This window comes from Pangasianodon hypophthalmus, chromosome 10, assembly GCF_027358585.1.
Source record: "Pangasianodon hypophthalmus isolate fPanHyp1 chromosome 10, fPanHyp1.pri, whole genome shotgun sequence".
In the NCBI taxonomy this organism is placed as follows: domain Eukaryota; kingdom Metazoa; phylum Chordata; class Actinopteri; order Siluriformes; family Pangasiidae; genus Pangasianodon; species Pangasianodon hypophthalmus.
The window spans coordinates 2,531,562-2,550,750 of NC_069719.1; the positions used below are offsets into that span (position 1 = coordinate 2,531,562).

At 38.4% G+C, this 19,189-nt stretch overlaps 2 protein-coding genes across 3 annotated transcripts in view; one reads left to right on the forward strand and one right to left on the reverse strand.

Moving 5' to 3' along the window:
• Nucleotides 1–568: 568 nt before the first annotated feature.
• Nucleotides 569–11,470, reverse strand: qrsl1 (glutaminyl-tRNA amidotransferase subunit QRSL1). Of its 2 annotated transcripts, XR_008302503.1 has the most exons (12): nt 11,335–11,470; nt 10,797–10,956; nt 10,155–10,253; nt 9,976–10,072; nt 9,688–9,852; nt 8,999–9,174; nt 8,007–8,122; nt 6,950–7,142; nt 6,739–6,856; nt 5,931–6,136; nt 881–1,324; nt 569–850 (listed from the first exon to the last, which is right to left on the reverse strand). XR_008302503.1 is itself a non-coding variant. In XM_034308061.2 (11 exons), the coding sequence occupies exons 1-11, from the start codon at nt 11,356–11,358 to the stop codon at nt 1,104–1,106; spliced, it is 1,575 nt and encodes a 524-aa protein (XP_034163952.2). In that variant the 5' UTR covers nt 11,359–11,470; the 3' UTR covers nt 569–1,103. The 2 variants fall into 2 exon arrangements, 1 of the variants encoding a protein (XP_034163952.2); XM_034308061.2 differs by having other exon boundaries at nt 569–1,324.
• A 264-nt stretch (nt 11,471–11,734) lies between these two features.
• rtn4ip1 (reticulon 4 interacting protein 1) overlaps nt 11,735–19,189 on the forward strand; it is a 16,896-nt gene continuing 9,441 nt past the window's right edge. Inside the window, exons 1-6 of the mRNA XM_026911652.3 lie at nt 11,735–12,181; nt 13,311–13,462; nt 15,048–15,116; nt 17,124–17,248; nt 17,816–17,864; nt 18,790–18,926. Coding sequence (XP_026767453.2) covers nt 11,932–12,181; nt 13,311–13,462; nt 15,048–15,116; nt 17,124–17,248; nt 17,816–17,864; nt 18,790–18,926 — 782 coding nt within the window. The 5' untranslated portion in view covers nt 11,735–11,931. The remainder of the gene's footprint in view (nt 12,182–13,310; nt 13,463–15,047; nt 15,117–17,123; nt 17,249–17,815; nt 17,865–18,789; nt 18,927–19,189) is intronic.

Here is a 19,189-nt window from a genome sequence, read left to right on the forward strand (position 1 = left end):
TTCCCATAAACTGACCTGCTCGTTATTTCTCTCTGACCTCACCCCAGTTTCATTTCAAACCACACACAGTCACACTAGCGTGATTGGCCCGCTGAAGCGTTCTGGTGATTTTGAATTCTGCTCCGTTAGTACAGGAAGTGAGGATTGTCTGCTCTTCCTCAGTGGTTAGTCTCCACCTCATTCTGAAGGCTTTTCCTTAACTGAGCTGAACTGATTAGCTGCATTTCAGTTTCTTCAGGTCTCAGTCCTTATCACTGGCCTTTATTCACTTTGTTTCACTTTGCACTGATTGAAAAAGGACACGAAAAATAATAACAACCTTCCCTTTTAGATTACAATAATAACCTTCTCTTCTTTTATAGAACTTAAGTGCTAAAAAAAAAACCTGTATTACTCACCAACCTCCATGTTGTGCTTTTATAGGAAAATAATCAGTGATCAGTCGGAGTGCTGAAGTCTCGTTACTGTTACTACCATGAAGTTGATTATTTTCCTGTAACAGCGTCTCTTAAAGTGTTTTATGTATTTCTATTATAGCACAGCAATTTGATGACAATTTAATAAAGAACGACGCACAATACTTTTTATCTGTTTATAGTTGTCTTTAATGTTATGGAAAGTCCACGATACAATTTGTCACTTGCAGCAGTAGCAGCTATAAACAGTTGTTCCCTCACCAGCCTCCCGAAGATGTCAGAAAACGTCAAGTTACAGCTTCACCTCTGAGCATAAACATTAAATAAACGTTCCCTTACAGAAAACTTCACCACCGAAACATGTGTCAGGATTTTGTTGTTAAATAACAATTTTTTTTATTAGTTTTAGATGTGGACTGTCCGCCGTACAAGTCCTTGTGAATGAGCTATCAACACCTTCTGACCAATCAGAATCCAGAATTCAACAGCTGAAATTTGCTTTGGTATCATTTAGGACAAAGTGGCTTTAATTTCTCATAGTGTGTTAAATATCTTTAGATCCTTACAATCATGAAGAGAAAACTGTGTAATGCTTTGAGACACAAGATCCATTCCAGGATGTTAAAAAAAGCCGTAAAGCCATGGCGGATTTCTCTACGACGTGTTCATATGAGATGACGTCATCATTCACGACCCTGACGTGCGTTCTCGGTCTCTGTTCCGCTCTGATTTTGAGTCCTGTACGTCGTCTTCGTCGTGAAATCGGATGAGGGGAAAATCGAGCTGCTGCTCCATCCAATGAGCCACTGCCAGCAACTTCCTGTCCTGGAGGCGCTGGCCAATCAGCTGCAGGCTGAGAGGAAGTCCTCGGCTGGAGAGGGACGTCGGGACGGTGACAGCGGGGAGACCTGGACGGGAGAGACGGAGAGGTTGGACTTTTATTTCATCAGTTATTTGGTTTATTCATAGTGTTCAAAAGTCCATTTACAACAGAGACTTCTGATTGAAAATTAAAATCATCTTTAGAAAGAAATTAGAAAATAACCTAAATAAAAACATTTCCATATTCCATATAAAACTTGATTTTTTTTTTTTTTTTTAAACACAATTCAGCGAAATCTGATGAGTCTCACAATGATACATACATTTAATTGAGTAAGGAAGAAAAATAATCAACACCATTTTGTTACTGTTCACACAGTGAAAATGATTAACAACATGTCCTGAAGTGTTTCATTTCCTTTTATACCACAGCAGTCTGCCAACGATTAAAGGGTTTTTTTTATGTTAGTTTGTACTTTCTATCCATTTATAGTTACATTTAATGTTGCGGAACGTCCATGAAGTTAAGTTCCTGTTCTCACTTACGTTATAGCAGCTACACACACTCTTCCCCTCACCAGCCTCTGTTTATTCTCTTCAAGACAAAAAAATAAATAAATAAAAAAATGCAGTTTGTCATGTGACCGAGAAACCACAAAGCGTAAACTCCTCTGCCCTGAAGATGTCGGAAAACTTTCCCTCTGACACTGGAGACTCCTTCCGTAAATGTTAAATAAACTTCTCCTTCGTCTGGAGAAAGCTTCACTGTATTTAACGTTTTTTAAAAATCTGTTTATGTGCTGCGTCCACCGTCCATCCAAGTCCCTGTGAATGAGCTGTTACTATAGAAACGATATACTATAGAAACCGTTACTATAGAAACGTAATAAAGCAATAACGAGCACGTTAATATAACCTGTGATTTGCAGCTGCACTACTGTCTGAGCTGCTGATCTAGAAAATTAATCAACACCTTCTGACCAATCAGAATCCAGAATTCTACAGCAATGTGGTATCCGGGAGGGGACGGGACAGAACTGCTGCTGGAGGGACAGAACTGAGCATCAGTGCGTGAAACAAAGTGTGTGTGTGTGTGTGTGTGTTCTCAGACTTCCTCTTCTTTCTAGTAGAGTAACTTATAAACCGAAACCTGAGTCATCCATTGAGTCACTAAGCTTAACGAACCATTCGAGTGCCGAGAACCCCCTTCTTTTGTTCACAAGTTTCTTCTTCACCTGATCAGGATCGACCCTGAAAATCGACTCCCTTCCTGATCAGATAACAGTGGTTGTTGTGTGTGTGTGTGTGTGTGTGTGTGTGTGTGTGTGTGAGGTTTATTTACTGTGTTTACTGTGAATGAGGGATTAAACAGTGGAAACACTGATGAAGAGAGTGAATATCACGACAGAACAATCACTCCCATTCTCCACCATCTTAAAGCTCATCCCATGTTCCATGTAGCTTAGAGTTAGCACGCTAGTCACATTAAGAGTTAAGAAATAAACGGGATTATTGCGTGTAAAGTTTGTGTGTAATGTATTAATACAGTGATTGACCATATTTCCAAATTTATTCCTAAATTTTAGATAAACAATACAGTGCAAAAGGCACATGTAAAAAACGCTGTGAACAAAAAATGCCTTCAAAAAATAATGTTTCTACAAATCTTCTATAAAGAGCAGTAAACATTAATAACCTAAACAATGACTCTTTATCTTTAAAAAAATCCACCGGTCGTCTCACGTATGATTTGTGACCGTCACACACACTTCAGTTTTCATCAACTAAATCCCAACAGCAGTCATTATGTGTTTTTTTGTCCAAAACGTGGTCTGTTTAATATGTTATATATGTTACGTTCTTTATCTTTTTATCTTTATATTTATTACGTTCTTTACTGACATAAAAGTCTTTCTGTAATGTTTTTTTTTCATAAATCTAAAAACTGAAAGAAGATATGAAATAAACAGATAAACACAGACAAAATAAAATTCTGCTTTATGTCTAGAAGGTACTTCAGATCTTCAGACAAAAACACGCACACGCACTGCTGTGCAGAAGTCTTAGGCACATGCAAAGAAATGCTGGAGAGCGAAGACGCCTTCAAAAATAATGAAACTAAATGTTTTTAAAAACATTTTAAAAAATACTATAAAGAGCAGTAAACAGTAATAAATGAAACAAAGCTAATATTTAATGTGACGATCCTTCGCTTTAAAAATAAAGCAGTATCTGAGGTGCAGTGTGTGCAGTTTTATAAGGAAATGAGCTGGAAGTGTTACTGAGCATCTTGCAGAAGCAGCCACAGTTCTTCTGCAGACTTTGACTGTCGACTCGCTTCTTATTTCTGCAGCGAAACCCAGCAGCCTTCATTATGTTTTTATCTGAAAAGTGTCTCTCTCAGTACTAAAAAAAAAAAATCAGGGTGCCTCAGACTTCTGCACAGTACTGTGCTTATTCATATAATAATATAAACAATATAAAAATGATTTATAGGAGCCTTTCAGATTACATAAAACCATGCAGTAATAATAATTAAAAAAAAAATAAATAAAAAAAACAGCAGCTTTGACGCGGACGCCTCCACCAGCACAGAGTCTACTCCTTGTTGTTGCTAATTTATACGCCTTAAATATACTAAAATAAACTTCAAACAGGAAAGAAGCTATTGAAGAAAAACTGTTTCAGGCATTTGACCTTGCTGTGACCTCGATCCTGCTTGGATCAATTCCAAAATCTATTCCTACAAACGTTCAACCGGTTGTTCGTCGGGTTAGATATCACGATAACGAGAAGCTCGGGCGGACAACCTGAAAACATAATGTCTCCAAAACTTCAATAATAAAAAAAAAAAAAACAGTACTAAAATAAAAAAAGGAATTTTATATCCTTGTGCATTATATTACATTTTATGACTGAATTTTTTTCAACTGTTGATCGTACAGCAGCACTTCCACATGTATTAATATTAATAAGCTTTTAGAATGAAGCTTTAACTGTAGAAACGTATATATGAAGGGTCAAAAGAAGTCCCAGGAGTGTTGCATGGTGACGGAAAGACAGAAAGACAGAAAGACACACAGCCCTCTAGTGTACGTTATTTCAGGGAGCGATGATTATTTATCATCATCATTATCATTTTCTGTAGCAGGAAGGTTAATCTCAGGTCATTTTAATCACGACGTCTAAAAAACAAACGCAGCTGATACACAGAGGTCTGTGTGAGAAATTAGAGGTAAAGTCACGCCGCTGAATTCTGTAATCAAGTGTTTAACTAAAGCCAAAGGAGCTTTGTGTGTTCAACAACATCACCGTAACCTGTTTATATTCCGTCAGTTCTGAGGAAGTAACGGAAATCAAACTTATTCTTTACTAATACAAGCCTTGTACTGTGTTCGTATTGGCTAACGTGGGTGTGTTTCCTATAACACAAGTCTTCCTGTGAATGCAGGAAGTGTTTCTCTGGAAGTGATACTACTGATAGAAACGAGTAGTAAAAGGTTGGAGAAATAGCATTAGCCTTAACGCCTTCTTATCCTACGTTCACGCTAGCAAGTGACTTGTGGGCGTGGCCTGTCTTTTAAAATTCTGATGAGAAACAGTAGTAGCTATATAAAGCTAACTTTATAAACCTAACACACACTCTCCAGAGTCACCAAAGATCTCTTCTTTCTACTTCCTTCCGAGCTTTATTTTTCTTCCTAATGTCTCTACACACATTTAACGAGAGGTCGTATATGACACGATTGAACCACGGTTAGAAGTTTTTCCTTATTTTTATGTGCATAAAACAGTAAACTACAGGGAACTACAGGTAGGAGCTAAAGTTGTGAGTGGGGAGCTGAAGAAACGCCAGACCATGTTGTTTGGATTTGAATTTGTATAGAATTGAGAAAATCTCACTGAAATCGTGACTCTTGTACGTAGAAAATGTCGCCTGTTGCTTTGTTGCTTGCTAGCATGAACACAGGGATACTGATCTGATCATCTTGTAACCATGGCAACACTTCCATTAAGTTCTAGCTAGTACAGGCTAACTAGCTGCTATTATTATTATTATTATTATTGTTATTATTAATAGTAACAGAGATTAGGTTTATTTTCAATATTTTCAGACAGAAAACGAAATGCTTGTGCGACTAGACATCATTTAGACCACTGTCTAGAGTTAAAGTGGTTCCGGTCCGTGACTTCAGAAGTGAACGATCCAGTGAATGAACCTCTTTGTTATTTGTAGTCACACTGCAGCAATGAAATATCTCTTATTAAACTGTTTCACTGTTCAGATTCATTCACTTACAAAGATTTTATTTTTTTCTACAAGCATCGTCCTTCATTGTCCTCTTCTACAAGCATTGCCCCTTGAGCTACAATCTGATTGGTCAGGAGATAAGAAGTGCATCATTAAGTGGTTTTGTAAATGGCTTTGGTGCGTCTTCATCACAGGGTTTTAATGTTGGCATACGGGTCTGTTTTAATGTTGGCATACGGGCCAAGAAAAAAGGGTGCTAATACTTTGTGAAAATACTGACTGGTTTGAGAGCAGACGTTATCAGATGACACTGAAGACATTAGATATTTTTTTAATCATCCCTCATAGAAATATTACAAAGTAAACCCATCCTATCAGCAAATATAAATAATCTTATTTCCTGGCATATGATTGGTCGATATGATCATGTGATGTCTCACCTGCTAAGTTGACGGGCTGGGTGAAGATGTCATCCTGTGCGCTGCGTGTGCGATTGTCTTCCTGGATGAAGTCTGAGTACGTGGCTGCGTCGCTCAGTGTGGTGGGCGTGAGGAGGACGTCCACGCCGGAGGCGAACACGCGCCGGAAATCCTCCGTGATCAGACGCCTTATCTGCTGAGCCTTCACAAAGTAGCGCTCGTAGCTCCTAAACATACGAGACATTAATATTACTGGGGATCAAATCAGTGGGGTTAGAACTCCGGACCGTTACGCTCTAAGGGTTTAGAATTTAGAAATCTTGACCGTTACGATGTATATTAAATATTAAACCGTTACACTGTAACAGGAAGGAGTTCTAAGCTCTGAACTGTTACATTGTAACGGGCCGGAGTTCTAGATTCTAAACCTTTACATTGTAACAGGCCGGAGTTCTAGATTCTAAACCTTTACATTGTAACAGGCCGGAGTTCTAGATTCTAAACCTTTACATTGTAACAGGCCGGAGTTCTAAATTCTAAACTGTTACATTGTAACAGGCCGGAGTTCTAAGCTCTAAACTGTTACATTGTAACGGGCCGGAGTTCTAAGCTCTAAACTGTTACATTGTAACGGGCCGGAGTTCTAAGTTCTAAACTGTTACATTGTAACGGGCCCGGAGTTCTAAATTCTAAACTGTTACACTGTAACAGGCCGGAGTTCTAAGCTCTAAATTACACGATAACTTTCTGGAGATCTAAATGTAACGGTTATAGTTTTCCTGCAAAATATAAAAAGATGGCACAGCAAAGAGAACAGGAAGTCGCTCACTGTTTCAACAGGAAGTAGTTTCCTGAGAGGATCCTCCGCCGCACGACGTCGTTGAAGCCCTCGTGCCGCGTGGTGGCGTACAGCGCTTCAGTCGAGCTCTCCACTGCGCTGCGGTGACCTGGAACACGACAAACACACAGGATCGGCTAGAATTCATCACGCGCCTGTAATCTGCTTCTCTCTCTGACGCTTTATTGGTTTTTAATCTCACCGTACTGCAGGCCGTCGAAGCGCGCCATGTTGGACGCCACCTCGCAGCAGCAGAGCACGTGGTAGCACACGATGGAGTACTGAGTGTGAGGGAGCGACACCTCACACACCCGCGCCCCAGCTCGCTCAAACATGGCCGCCACACGGGTCCACTGAGACAGCGTCTCGGACGACAGACCCGGAGCGTGGTACTCCTGCACCCCACACACACACACACACACACACACACACACACACACACACACACACACACACACACACACACACACAGTCATTTACAGCTTAAAGGAGCAGTGTGTGATATTTACAGCCCCCTGCTGCCTGGGAAGTGAACTGCAACTACAATAAAAACAATAAGAGCCACGCGTCCAACTTCCTCGCTTCCAACTCTGTAGTCGTCTTAAAGGAGCAAGCCTCATTTCTGGGCCGGAAAAAAATTTAACAGAAACCCAAAATGAAAAATCTAGCTACATGCATTGCACTGCATTACTGCAAATCACAAGAAAAACCATTTTAAAGTGTCTTTACATGATTATTAGATGTGAAGAAACACTTAAACATTACACACTGCTCCTTTAAGGGATTAAAAATGTCACAATGTGGAGTAATAAGTGCTGATTTACATTTGTTCATGAGAACATGGTTATTAGGGGTGTGTATTGCTTCTGGCACGGTTCTTGCAAGTCCCTGTGAATGAGCTGTTACTATAGAAACGAGCGCAATAATATAAACCTGACCAATCAGAATCCTAAATTCAACAGAATTGTGGTATAAATTAAGATATTAACACAAAAAATCGTATTAATGTAGGCAGAATGATGACGTGCTTTATTATGGAGGATGCGTTAAAGCAGGTAACAGTGTTTATGCTCCTAAAATAAAATCTGTCCCATTTAAAGGCAGCATCACGTGGGTCCTTCACAACATGCAGAAATCTAAGCTGTAGATAAATTCCTGTTTACTGATCCATTTGAGGCAGCGCATGCAACCTGCGCTAAGGATCTAAAACGTGGCACGTCTGATGTCGTTATTCTCTATGAAAGGTCATGTAAGGTTACCTTCGGGACGCCCACGCAAAGATCTCTGACATCAAACTCCTGAGGGAGAGCAGCGGGATGAGAATCAGGAGCCTGGACTGTAGTCGAGTCTTTTTCATCCCGACCCTGAAGAACATCTGCACAGATAATACGCTCTCATGAAAAAGAAAAAAAATATATATATATATATATATATATATATATATATATATATATATATATATATATATATACACACACACACACACACACACATTACTACTGCTGCTGCTGCTAATAATAATAATAATAATAATAATAATAATAATAATCATGACGATAATAATTCAACAGTTTCTATTTTCTATATATATGTAGTATATATTCTATATATTTAATACCTAAATAATATTTCTTATTTGATAAAGTTCTTCAATGCAAACATTTTAAATCAGTACTTATTTGCCATTTTTAATTATTCTTAATTATCAGATGATTAGGATAAAAAAAAAAAATTACATAAACGTTTACAATAATCTGAATACTTAGGTAATGAGTTCTATTAATTTTACATCAACTATTAAACATTATATTAATTAATTATTATAAAAATAATTTAAATTTACAGTAATTTTTTTAAGAATCTTTAAAAAAAATTTAAGTTGATTTTTTATTTTTGTGTTTAGAGATTAGTTTATTTGATTATTAAATTAATTGGTAATAGTTTTACAGTATTTTTTATTTTAATACATTATTTTCAGATATTTAATACAGTAATTGTTAAAAAAACAAACAAACCCTAAACTCTATAATGAATTATTAAATACTGATGGTAATGTTTGGTTAATTTCTTAATTTATCTATTTATTTATCTGTTTATTTATTTATGTTAAATAATTTACATACATTACAATACATTTTATTCATTTTTTGCAATCGTTTCGTGAAATACAGTGCTGAATACAATATTGGTACAAAATAGTAAGTGCAGTTAATTGTCACAGTGTGAAGTTGTGTAAGATAACGTGTCGTACTGAGTGCGATGGCGGTGTCGTGGACGCTCCTGCTCATGATGCCCGGGACGTCCATGGAGTTAACGAGGGGGATGAGGCCGTGACGAGACAGCAGACCGTAGCTGGGCTTCAGAGTCACGACGCCACACAGAGAGCCGGGGTTACGAGTGGAACCGCCCGTATCAGAGCCCAGTGCACTGACACACACACACACACACAGGATCAGGATCTGGGTTCATGTGTTCACTTCAACACTTTCTCACTGCTAGCTGAACATGAACGCTACTCTGATCCTGGAATAATCTTCATGCCTGTAACTGGAGGCTTTAAACATATTTTTTATTTGACCTCAAACTCCAGCGTAAAAGCAAGAAAACTCTGGACACCCAGCATTTTATTTCTGCACAAATGATCACTATAGTGCAGTGGATGTGTGATGTGTGTTACGTCTTCATGGAGCGCGCTTTGTGCACAGTGGCATTGTCGTGCTGGAACAGGTTTGCAGCTCTTAGTTCCAGTGAAGGGAAACTGTAATGTTACATCATACAAAGACATTCTATGCAATTGTGTGCTTCTAACTTTGTGGCAACAGTGTGGGGAAGAAGCACATTTGGGTGTGATGAGCATGACTTTGGACATATATTGTAAGTGTATGCTTTATTTTGTGGTTTTCTGCATCAGTGTTTTCTACAAGTGATTGACAGACTCACAGGAAGCTGCTCAGAGATGCCACAGCCGCTGCACTTCCTCCTGAACTCCCGCCTGTAATCACCCAATCAGAGTCCGGATCTGTTCCACGGCTGAGCGTCCGGTATGGAGCAGCGTAACTCCAGGGGTTTCTCACAGGACCGAACGTTCCATCAGTGCTGCCCGACCTGAGAGAGAGAGAGAGAGAGAGAGAGAGAGAGAGAGACAGAAGGCTCCAAAGCTCTGAATCCTGTACAGATATTATATGATTTATGGTCATGTTCCATGCTCTGTTATGTTTGTTATGTTACCCCATCGCAAACTCGTCCAAGTTGGTCTTCCCAACGAGCACAGCCCCCTGATCCAGTAACTTCTGCACCACTGTAGCATTAAACGGAGGACAATAACCTACAACACAAAGACAGAAGTGCTATTCCATAACACGGCAACATTTTGGGCATTTATTATGCTTTTTATTTCATTTGTTTACCTCGTAGCATGCGAGAAGCGCACGTGGTCTCTATGTTTTCTGTGCAGAAGTTGTCTTTTACGGAGAAAGGAATCCCATCCAGTGGACCAAGAGGTTTACCTGAACAGGATTGTATAGGTAAATGTATAGGATTTAATGTTTTTTTTTTTTTTATTATAAAAAACTGGCCATCTGTGTTGTTTTAAGAACATTCTCAGTTCTGTGATAATAACTAGACTATTAAACTTTTAAGATTAGAAATTAAAAAAAGATATTTTGGTTATTATTATTATTATTACTACTACAGCTATCTAGGTGGCAGTACAGAGCAACTGGCAGCATTGTTTTTGGTTTGGTTCGATCCTGAGCTCGGGTTATTGTGGGTTTTCTCCTGGTTCTCTGGTTTCTTCCCACCTCTCTAAAACATGCTTGGTGACTTGGTGACTCTAAATCGCCGCTAAGTGTGAATAAGTGTGTGTATGGTGTCCTGTGATGGTTTGGTGTCCCAGCCAGTGTGTATTCCTGCCTTACACTGACTGTTCCCGGGATAAGCTTCCAGGATAAAGTGCTTGAAGCTGAATGAATGAAGGATTATTATCAGTTTTTCTGTCTCTGTCTCTCTCTCTCTCTCTCTCTCTCTCTCTCTCTGACACCGACGCACACCTCTGAGCAGCCTGTCGTCCGCTTCCTGTGCCTGTCTCATTGCCAGTTCCTCTGTAACAGTGATGTAGGCGTTGAGGTGGCGCGTCTTCTTGATGCGCTGCAAACATTTTCTGCACAGCTCCGTAGCCGAGAGCTTTCCTTCCCTCAGAGCAGCAGACACCTGAGCAACATCACAACATCATCACAACATCATCACAACATCTCTTTTTAACCCCAGCACCCAGTAATGATCTCTACACTCTCATATTCAACACAAAACACACAATCCATCATCTCACTACACTACATGTAGCATAATACATTACAAAAAGCCCTTATAGTGCGCTATAGAGCGAATAATCACTTAATTAAACACGAAAATATGACTTAAATCATAATGTCAGTCGACAAAATAATATATAAATGTATAAATTCCTGATTTAAAACTATTTAGAGAGTGCAACTTCATTTTAATTACGTACTACATTAAATTTATAGCATATTTTTAAATGCTCATAGTAAACATATCCTAAATATCAAATTTATTTAGTTAAATCACCTCTTTTATGGATAAACCCAGCATAATTGCAGAAGTCCTTCGTTTTTCTGACTTCTCACATTTCAGCGCTTCCTGTACTGTAGGCTGCCATGTTGGTTTCCGTCGACCTGTGTGACGTCGCGGGATTCTGATCTCTGATTGGTCGAGTACGTCCATCCCGGAAGTAAATTTCCCTGTTCATTTTTTTCCCACCATATATCAAAAATCATTCTCTGTGTACCATATATGATTAGTTTTAGACGCCTGGATTGTAAATGGAACCCTAAATCTTTGATATGTGTTGTTATTTTTAATTAATTCAATCGTTTGGAGTTGGAGTGATCTTTTTCGCTGAGTGTCGTACAGGGAGAAAAACTACATATCCCAGAAAGCATCACGCTTTAGTTGTTGTTGATTGGTTAAAGGAAGAGGGAGGTCAGAGGTCATGTACTGCAGGTTGTTTGAATTTGACTTTGTGGTGAGATTGGGGTGGTGGAGTGCAGATTAATTGTTGTTTTTATTCTTTCTAAGTTTACTTTTGAAGCAGAGGAGTGCGAGTAAGGCGTTTAGCGTCGTGTTAGTGTGTGTTAGTGTGTAATAAACACCGAGTTGGACAGCATGCATGTGTTCAGAAAGCTGATGTGTGGTGTGTGTCTCAGGCTGAATACACATGCAGGAGGTGTGAAAACATTCAGCTCTTCTCCCAGCCTTCAGTCTGTAATGCAGGCCTGGGTTATTGATCAATACGGAGACAACAGTGTGTTCAGATTCACCAAAAACGCAGCTTTTCCCATTCTGCACTATCCAAACGAGGTGATCATCAGAGTGCATGCAGCTGGACTCAATCCCCTGGATGTCAACATGAGAGGTAGGTCTGTGAATTAAAGCTGCCATCTGTGAGTTACTTAAAGCTGCAGTCAGTGTTTTTTTTTTGTTTTTTTTAAAGCTAGGACACTAGTAAAGTTGTGTGTAAATGTTTTAGGTCAAACTGAACTTAAAATTATCACACAATTTACAAAAAATTTTCTTCATGTGTAAGGTGGTAACACGTAACTTACCCAGTGCGTTCACAGCAAGGTTGGCTTTAGCCACACCCACAACATTGCATAGAAGGCAAAAAGTGACAAAATGGCGACTGAACAATGAAAGAGCGCCTCCTAAGAGAGGAGTGTGCTAAATCTTCCAGTAATGCAATAATGCAGCTCAGCCACTGCAGCACGTCGACTACCACAGACTCAGGCCACATCCATATTAATCCAGATAAATTTGAAAACGCATCATTTTCTCTACGTTTTGGCCTTCCGTCCACACTGAGACGGCGAAAACGCTCTCTCGAGTGGATAAATTTAAAAATGTCGTTTCCGCGTTTTGTAGTGTGGACTGAGAAAACAGAGATATTCCAAAACAATGATGTATTTTTAGTCATGTGACCCATTCGACTCAAAACAAACAAGATGGTGGACGATGTTGTACTGCAGTTCTTGTGCCTGTGATCCAGTTTGATAGTGTTGTTAAAGATTAAAGTCACTTTGTACCTCTGAACCTTCAGACGTTGTAGCATCAAATCAAAGAGACAGAAAGTAAATAAACACCTGACGGAAATGACGCGCAGTATAGCGATGTGAGCATTTTCAGACAGTTCAGTGTAGACGAGTAATTTTTGGAAAACCTTTGAAAACTCCAGTGTAGACGGAGAGTGTTTTAAAACGTAAATCCAGTTTTCAGCTCTATCCAGATTAATGTAGTTGTAGCCTCACACTAACACTTTCTCTGTTTATAGGGCGCCATTACTTTTGTTCTAGTCTTATTGTGCATAATTTATATTTGTTTTGTCTCGTACAGTGTAACGAGAAATAATCTTATAAGACTTGCTGAAATTACGCAGTCTAAAACTGGCTTTACTCAAAAAAAGGAAAATGTGTGCGTCATTTATTTTTATAACTGCTCCTTTAAAACGTTATAGTATTAATCTTTGTCCTCGCTGTTGACTCTGCCAGGAGGTTACGGTGCTGCCACTCTGGCCATGAAGCGCGACCCTCTGAACATTAACAAGTCGGGCAGCGAGTTTCCTCTGATCCTGGGCCGTGACGTCTCAGGCGTGATCATGGAGTGCGGCCTGGACGTGGGTTACTTCAAACCGGGAGACGAGGTAGCACCAAACACACACTAATAAAATCCTCCAGGTCCTGCACCTTCTCTGCTTTTCCAGAATCTTCTGCATATTTGAGGCCTTTCCAACAGCAGCTATATGACGTTGAGCTCCATCTTTTCACACTGAGGACAGCTGAGGGACTCGAACACGACTATAACAAAAGGTGCAAACACTCACTGATGCTCAAGAAGGCAACACGATGCATTAAGAGCCAGGGAGGGGGTGTAAACTTTTGAACAGGGTGATTGGTGTAAATTGTTATTATTTTGTTTAAAGATCTTTTTTTTCTTTCAGTGCAGTGGACATTGTCAATGGACAGTGTCACAAAGCAGCTTTACAGAAATAAATACATTCAAATGAATCTGTTTATATAATAAATAAATGTATCTAATATTTACATGTTTCCAAACAAGAAGACAAAATAATAACAGTTTGTAATAACGATTTTTTTCTGAAGAACAGTGTGCAGTTTAACTGCTCAGGACAAACATTCCCCTGGCTCTTAATGTAGTGTGTTGCCTTCTTGAGCATCAGTGAGTGTTTGCACCTTTTGTAATAGTGGTGTTTGAGTCCCTCAGCTGTCCTCAGTGTGAAAAGATGGATCTCAGCATCATATAGCGGCTGTTGGGAAGGAGTCAAATATACAGAAGATGGTGGAAAAGCAGAGAAGGTGCAGGACCTGGAGGATTTTTCTGAAGAACAGTGGGCAGTTTAACTGCTCAGGACAAACAAGGGCCTCATGAACAACTATCACAAAACATAAAAACAGTCGCTGATCATCAGGTAACACACACAGTATTAAGAATCGAGCGTATGGAAACTTCTGAACTGGTTCATTTGTGTAAATTCAGTTATTATTGTGTCTTATGAACTAACTAAACATCTGCTATGTGAAAAAGCTTATTCAGGGCAGAACTAAATAAAAAAACAAAATGCAATTTTTATGATCCCTCGTATTTTTTTAAATTATTAATATTTTGCAGATTCTGTAAGGCGGATGTAAAGTCATCACCCCAACTGTAAATTCCATTATTAACAAAGGTCCAGATAAGCGATTATACATGAATAAATGGTGAGAGATATCTTTTAATCATTACTGATTAGTTAAAAAGTAATAATGATTAATTCACAGCTATACGTAAGACAATATGAACTGTTTTGTGATGTTTTGTTTCGTGGCGTGTCGCAGTAACACACTTGATGACACAGATGAGACGTGTTTTGAATTTGACGCAGGGAGAATAAACGTATATTTCTCGGTCCTTTCTGATTTTATTGTCGTTTTTTTCTCTTCTGTAAACCTGCCATGTCGTCAGTTTGCTAATCAGACTGGAGAGAGTAAATAAAATGGAGAAAAAACTTGATGATCATAAGTGAAAATTCTTCCTTATCTGTAGCCCTGTAGCTAGTCTTTAGCTAAAACATTTATATACAGGCACGTGATTGGTCACAAGAGAAGACAACTAGAGTTGCTGAACTGCAGGAAGATGTTTTTCAGACACTGTTTGGTTCTGTTATAATGAGTGTTATCCCTGTGTTTACTGACTGTAATTGTGTGTGTGTGTGTGTGTGTGTGTGTCAGGTTTGGGCTGCGATTCCTCCGTGGAAGCAGGGCAGCTTGGCTGAGTTCGTCGTGCTCAGCGCTAACGAGGTAACAGACTGTTCATGAAGCGAAACACTATAAAGAGCTTGTGTTTAAATATCCCGTGTGCTGCTGTGTTTTTCCAGCCAGAACATTAAACCAACACAGTTACACTCGTGTGTATGTTTATAGAGTTAATTCTGCATGGAATTCATTTATTTTTTTAACATTACACTCAACTAGTGCATGTGGAGATGAAGGTGTCTGCTCAAACATGTCTCCAAGTAAACCTCTGTGTGTGTGTGTGGGTGTGTGTGTGTGGGTGTGTGGGTGTGTGTGTGGGTGTGTGGGTGTGTGGGTGTGTGGGTGTGTGTGTGGGTGTGTGGGTGTGTGGGTGTGTGGGTGTGTGTGTGAGACTTACTAATTGCCCAACTATTGTTAAATCTTCGTGATTTATCAGAGTTTAATTAAAGATTCAGTCATCAATACTTTATTCTGATTTATTGTGTACAGTACATAGACCGACTGTGTGACATTTATCAGTCTTTTACTGCCATGTGTTTAGTAAAATGTTTGTTCCACCGGATTTACAAAAGAAACACAGATTTTCTTCGTACTCGCGTGCGTATGTTGATCACCCGTACAGTGCACAGCGCGTTCCTGACACAGCTCATTTGCATGTAGTGACGCCCACAAACCTCCATAAAAGGTCAAGGGCACAGAAAGCTGGGAGCACGAAGTGAACAATCAGGGTAAATGTAATATTACTATTACTACTATACATAATAATAATAAGCGAGCGCTAAATCTTCCGGCAGCTGAGGTGTTTGTTTACGGCTCACGGCTCTGCGCAGACAGACCGGCCTGTCCTCCGTTTACACACCGCCATTTCTTTTGTCGTAATTGAATGATTCATTTCATTTGTTTAAAATTATGGGTTTGTGATGGCTCACTTTATTTATTTTTTATATTCTTCATTTAATGCCAATAATATAAAAGGACTGGTTTACATGTGATGTTGTGGATGGAGCTCTTAGTCCCTGAGCGAGTGAACTAGCATGAGGATGTGTTTCAGATCAGGACTCCAAAGCTCTTCTATAAGTGGCTCTGGATAAGTGTGTCTGCTAAACACTGGAAACTTAATAAACATAAAACGCTTAAACTCGACAGAATATTCCTGATATAAAAGTGCAGTAATCCATGCAGATGATATGATCTGAAGTTGATCAAGTCGAGGTTTACATTAGTTAGTCTACTTATGTGTAAATTTACACACACTCGGAAGCACGAGTAGGATACAAACTTTTTTTCCGGATTTACAGAATTTTCATGAATAACAAAATTCTTGTGTAAACGCTCGTATGACTGATTAATGAATAAATCTGTTCGTATCCAGCTTGATGAATGAGGCCCATTGATGATACTTTTTATGATATTTATACACTGATATTTATACACTGATATTTGACACCCAAAGCACTTATTTATTTGATATACTCCTTACAGAAACCTTCATATCAATGATTATGTTTTTCCTGAAGAACAACACGTTTCTTTTTAAAATGTCTTTATTATTAGGTGTAGATAATGTGGTAGATTCGACAGACAGCGTGCACGAGGGAATGATGATGCATAAGAACCACGTTAGGAAAGAAAGGAACGTGTTATAACATGAAGGTGTGTGTTACAGTCCGGAGAACGCGGTACTGTTGTGTAAGAGCCCAGTTACTGGACTTTTCCCTGAATCGTGCCAGGGTCTGACGTCCTGTTTGTCCTTTTGTTCCTCTGCCCATTGTGCTGCACTTATCTCTTTAACGATGATCATCCCTTTGTGTCCAATTAACCCAAATTACTGCTCACACACACACACACACACTCACACACACAAAGACTACAATGTCCACTGTGATGTTTAATGAGAGCTGCTGAGTCACTTTGTACTTGCAGAAGCTTGGAACGTTGTGTTTCTCCTTTTATAAATCAGACTCCGATGTCCAAAACCACACACTGTGTGTGTGTGTGTGTGTGTGTGTGTGTGTGTGTGTGTGTGTGTGTGTGTGTGTGTTTGCGCTGCAGGTGTCTCACAAGCCCAAATCGTTGAGTCACACAGAAGCAGTGTCTATCCCGTACGTTGCAGCTACGGCCTGGTCGGCTCTCGTCAACACGGGCGGCCTGAACAAAGACAACTGCTCTAAAAAACGGTAACACACGTACGCACACACACACACACACACACACACACACACACACCACGTCCTCAAGTCCCTGTATCCACTCTGTCACGTCCCACACTCTAAATGAGCCGAGCTGTCCAACACGGACACCCTCATTAGTGAGGACACTCACACACACTCACACTTACACATACACGCTCACACACACACACACGCACACACGCTCACACACACACTCACACTCCTCTAATGAGGTCTGGCTCTAATTTATGAGAACTGAAATTAAAAAAAAATGTTATTGGCAGATTTTAGTTTATTGTTTCATTATATAGTTATTATTTTTACAGTTTTAAACTTCAAACTTATTTACATTCATTTGTTTACTTGTTTGTTTGTTTGTTTGTTTTTTGGTTCTCTGGTTGCAATCTAATGTTTAATGTTTAAATTTTTAATTTGATTTACATTTGTCTGTCTCCCTATCTCTCCATCCATCCATCCATCCATCCGTGTGTGTGTGTGTGTGTGTGTGTGTGTGTGTGTGTTTTGAATTCGGATTAAAATACATTAAATAAACATTAAATGTTTTTATTTCAGAATCCTCATCCTCGGTGGGTCAGGTGGAGTCGGAACGTTTGCCATACAGGTAATAAACACATTTTAGTTTATATTACCTGTATTTACTATATTTATTTTTATTTTTTACTTTTCTTTCATTAAAACTTCATACACTTCTTACTCAAGGTTTTAATACTATTTGTTGGTTTTTGTTCAATAAATTCATTCATTCAAACCTGACGTTTCATTTATTTAAAAAAAAATAAATTTAAACTTTCTACATAAGTTATTACTATTTATTTTTTGTTTGTTTGTTTGTTTTCTGAACTGTTTCACATTTCAGCATTTTTAATTTTTATGTAATTTGCTTAATATTTACTTTATTTATTTACCTGTTTGTTTGTTAGGTTTGTTTATTTATTTAATTTGTTTTTACTTTATTTCTAAACTGATTTACAAGCTGATGTTACTTTTGTTTGCTTATTTATTTATATTCACAGATTGCAGGTTGACATTTTAATATTTTTTTTCATTTTTTTCCTTTATTTTTAAACTTGCTTACATTTCTTAATTAATAATTTACATTTCTTAAGTTTATTTATTTATTTATTTATATAATTGCTGACTGAATTCTGAAATTACAATATTTAAAAGATACTTTATTTGTAATTTACAGTTTCTGCGTAAGCTGATGTTACTTCTGTTTGTTTGTTTGTTTGTTTGTTTATATTTACAGATTGCAATCTGACATTAATCCTTTTGCTTTTTCTTTTTAAACTTACTTTTAAATTTTTGAATGTCATGTTAAAAAAGAGCATGAAAAGAGACATGGCTGAGGAGAAGGCAGTAAATTCTATTGTGCTCTATAATAATTTGATCATTTTAATTGATCATTTTTAATTAATTATTTAACTTTGTCATTTTTTTTGTACTTCATTGTTGCCTTTTTATTTATTTCTTCAGTCTTAAGCCGTGTTTTGTTTTTTCTGCCGCTTCTTCTTTCCCGTGTCCAGTTGCTGAAGTCGTGGGGCGGTCACGTGACGGTGACGTGCTCCCAGAATGCCGAGCGGCTGGTGAGGAGTTTAGGAGCTGATGATGTGGTGGATTACACCAGCGGGCCGGTGGAGAGGAAACTGCAAACTCTGGAAAAGTGCGTTTTCACTTCGGCTAAACTGGACAAACATTTACAATTAATCATTAATTAGTCATTTATTAACCATTTATTAACCATTTATTAACCATTAATACACATTGGTTAGCGTTCACACAGTAATTTAACCCTTTCATGCGTTATTATATTTACAGATTTTTAGATAGTTTTATTAGAGCATGCAACTAAATTTAGACTTTTTCTGAAATAAAATCAAATATATTCAAATCAAAAGTAAAATGAAGTAAAAAAAAATTACTGAA

Excerpts from the sequence above, each read along its gene's own strand:
- qrsl1 (XM_034308061.2), bottom strand. The coding sequence starts at position 11,358 with ATGCTGGGTTTATCCATAAAAGAG. Across the intron at positions 8,123-8,998 it reads CGACACCGCCATCGCACTCA|ATGTTCTTCAGGGTCGGGAT; the intron begins GTACGACACGTT and ends TTATCTGTGCAG. Across the intron at positions 6,137-6,738 it reads AACTACTTCCTGTTGAAACA|GAGCTACGAGCGCTACTTTG; the intron begins GTGAGCGACTTC and ends TCGTATGTTTAG.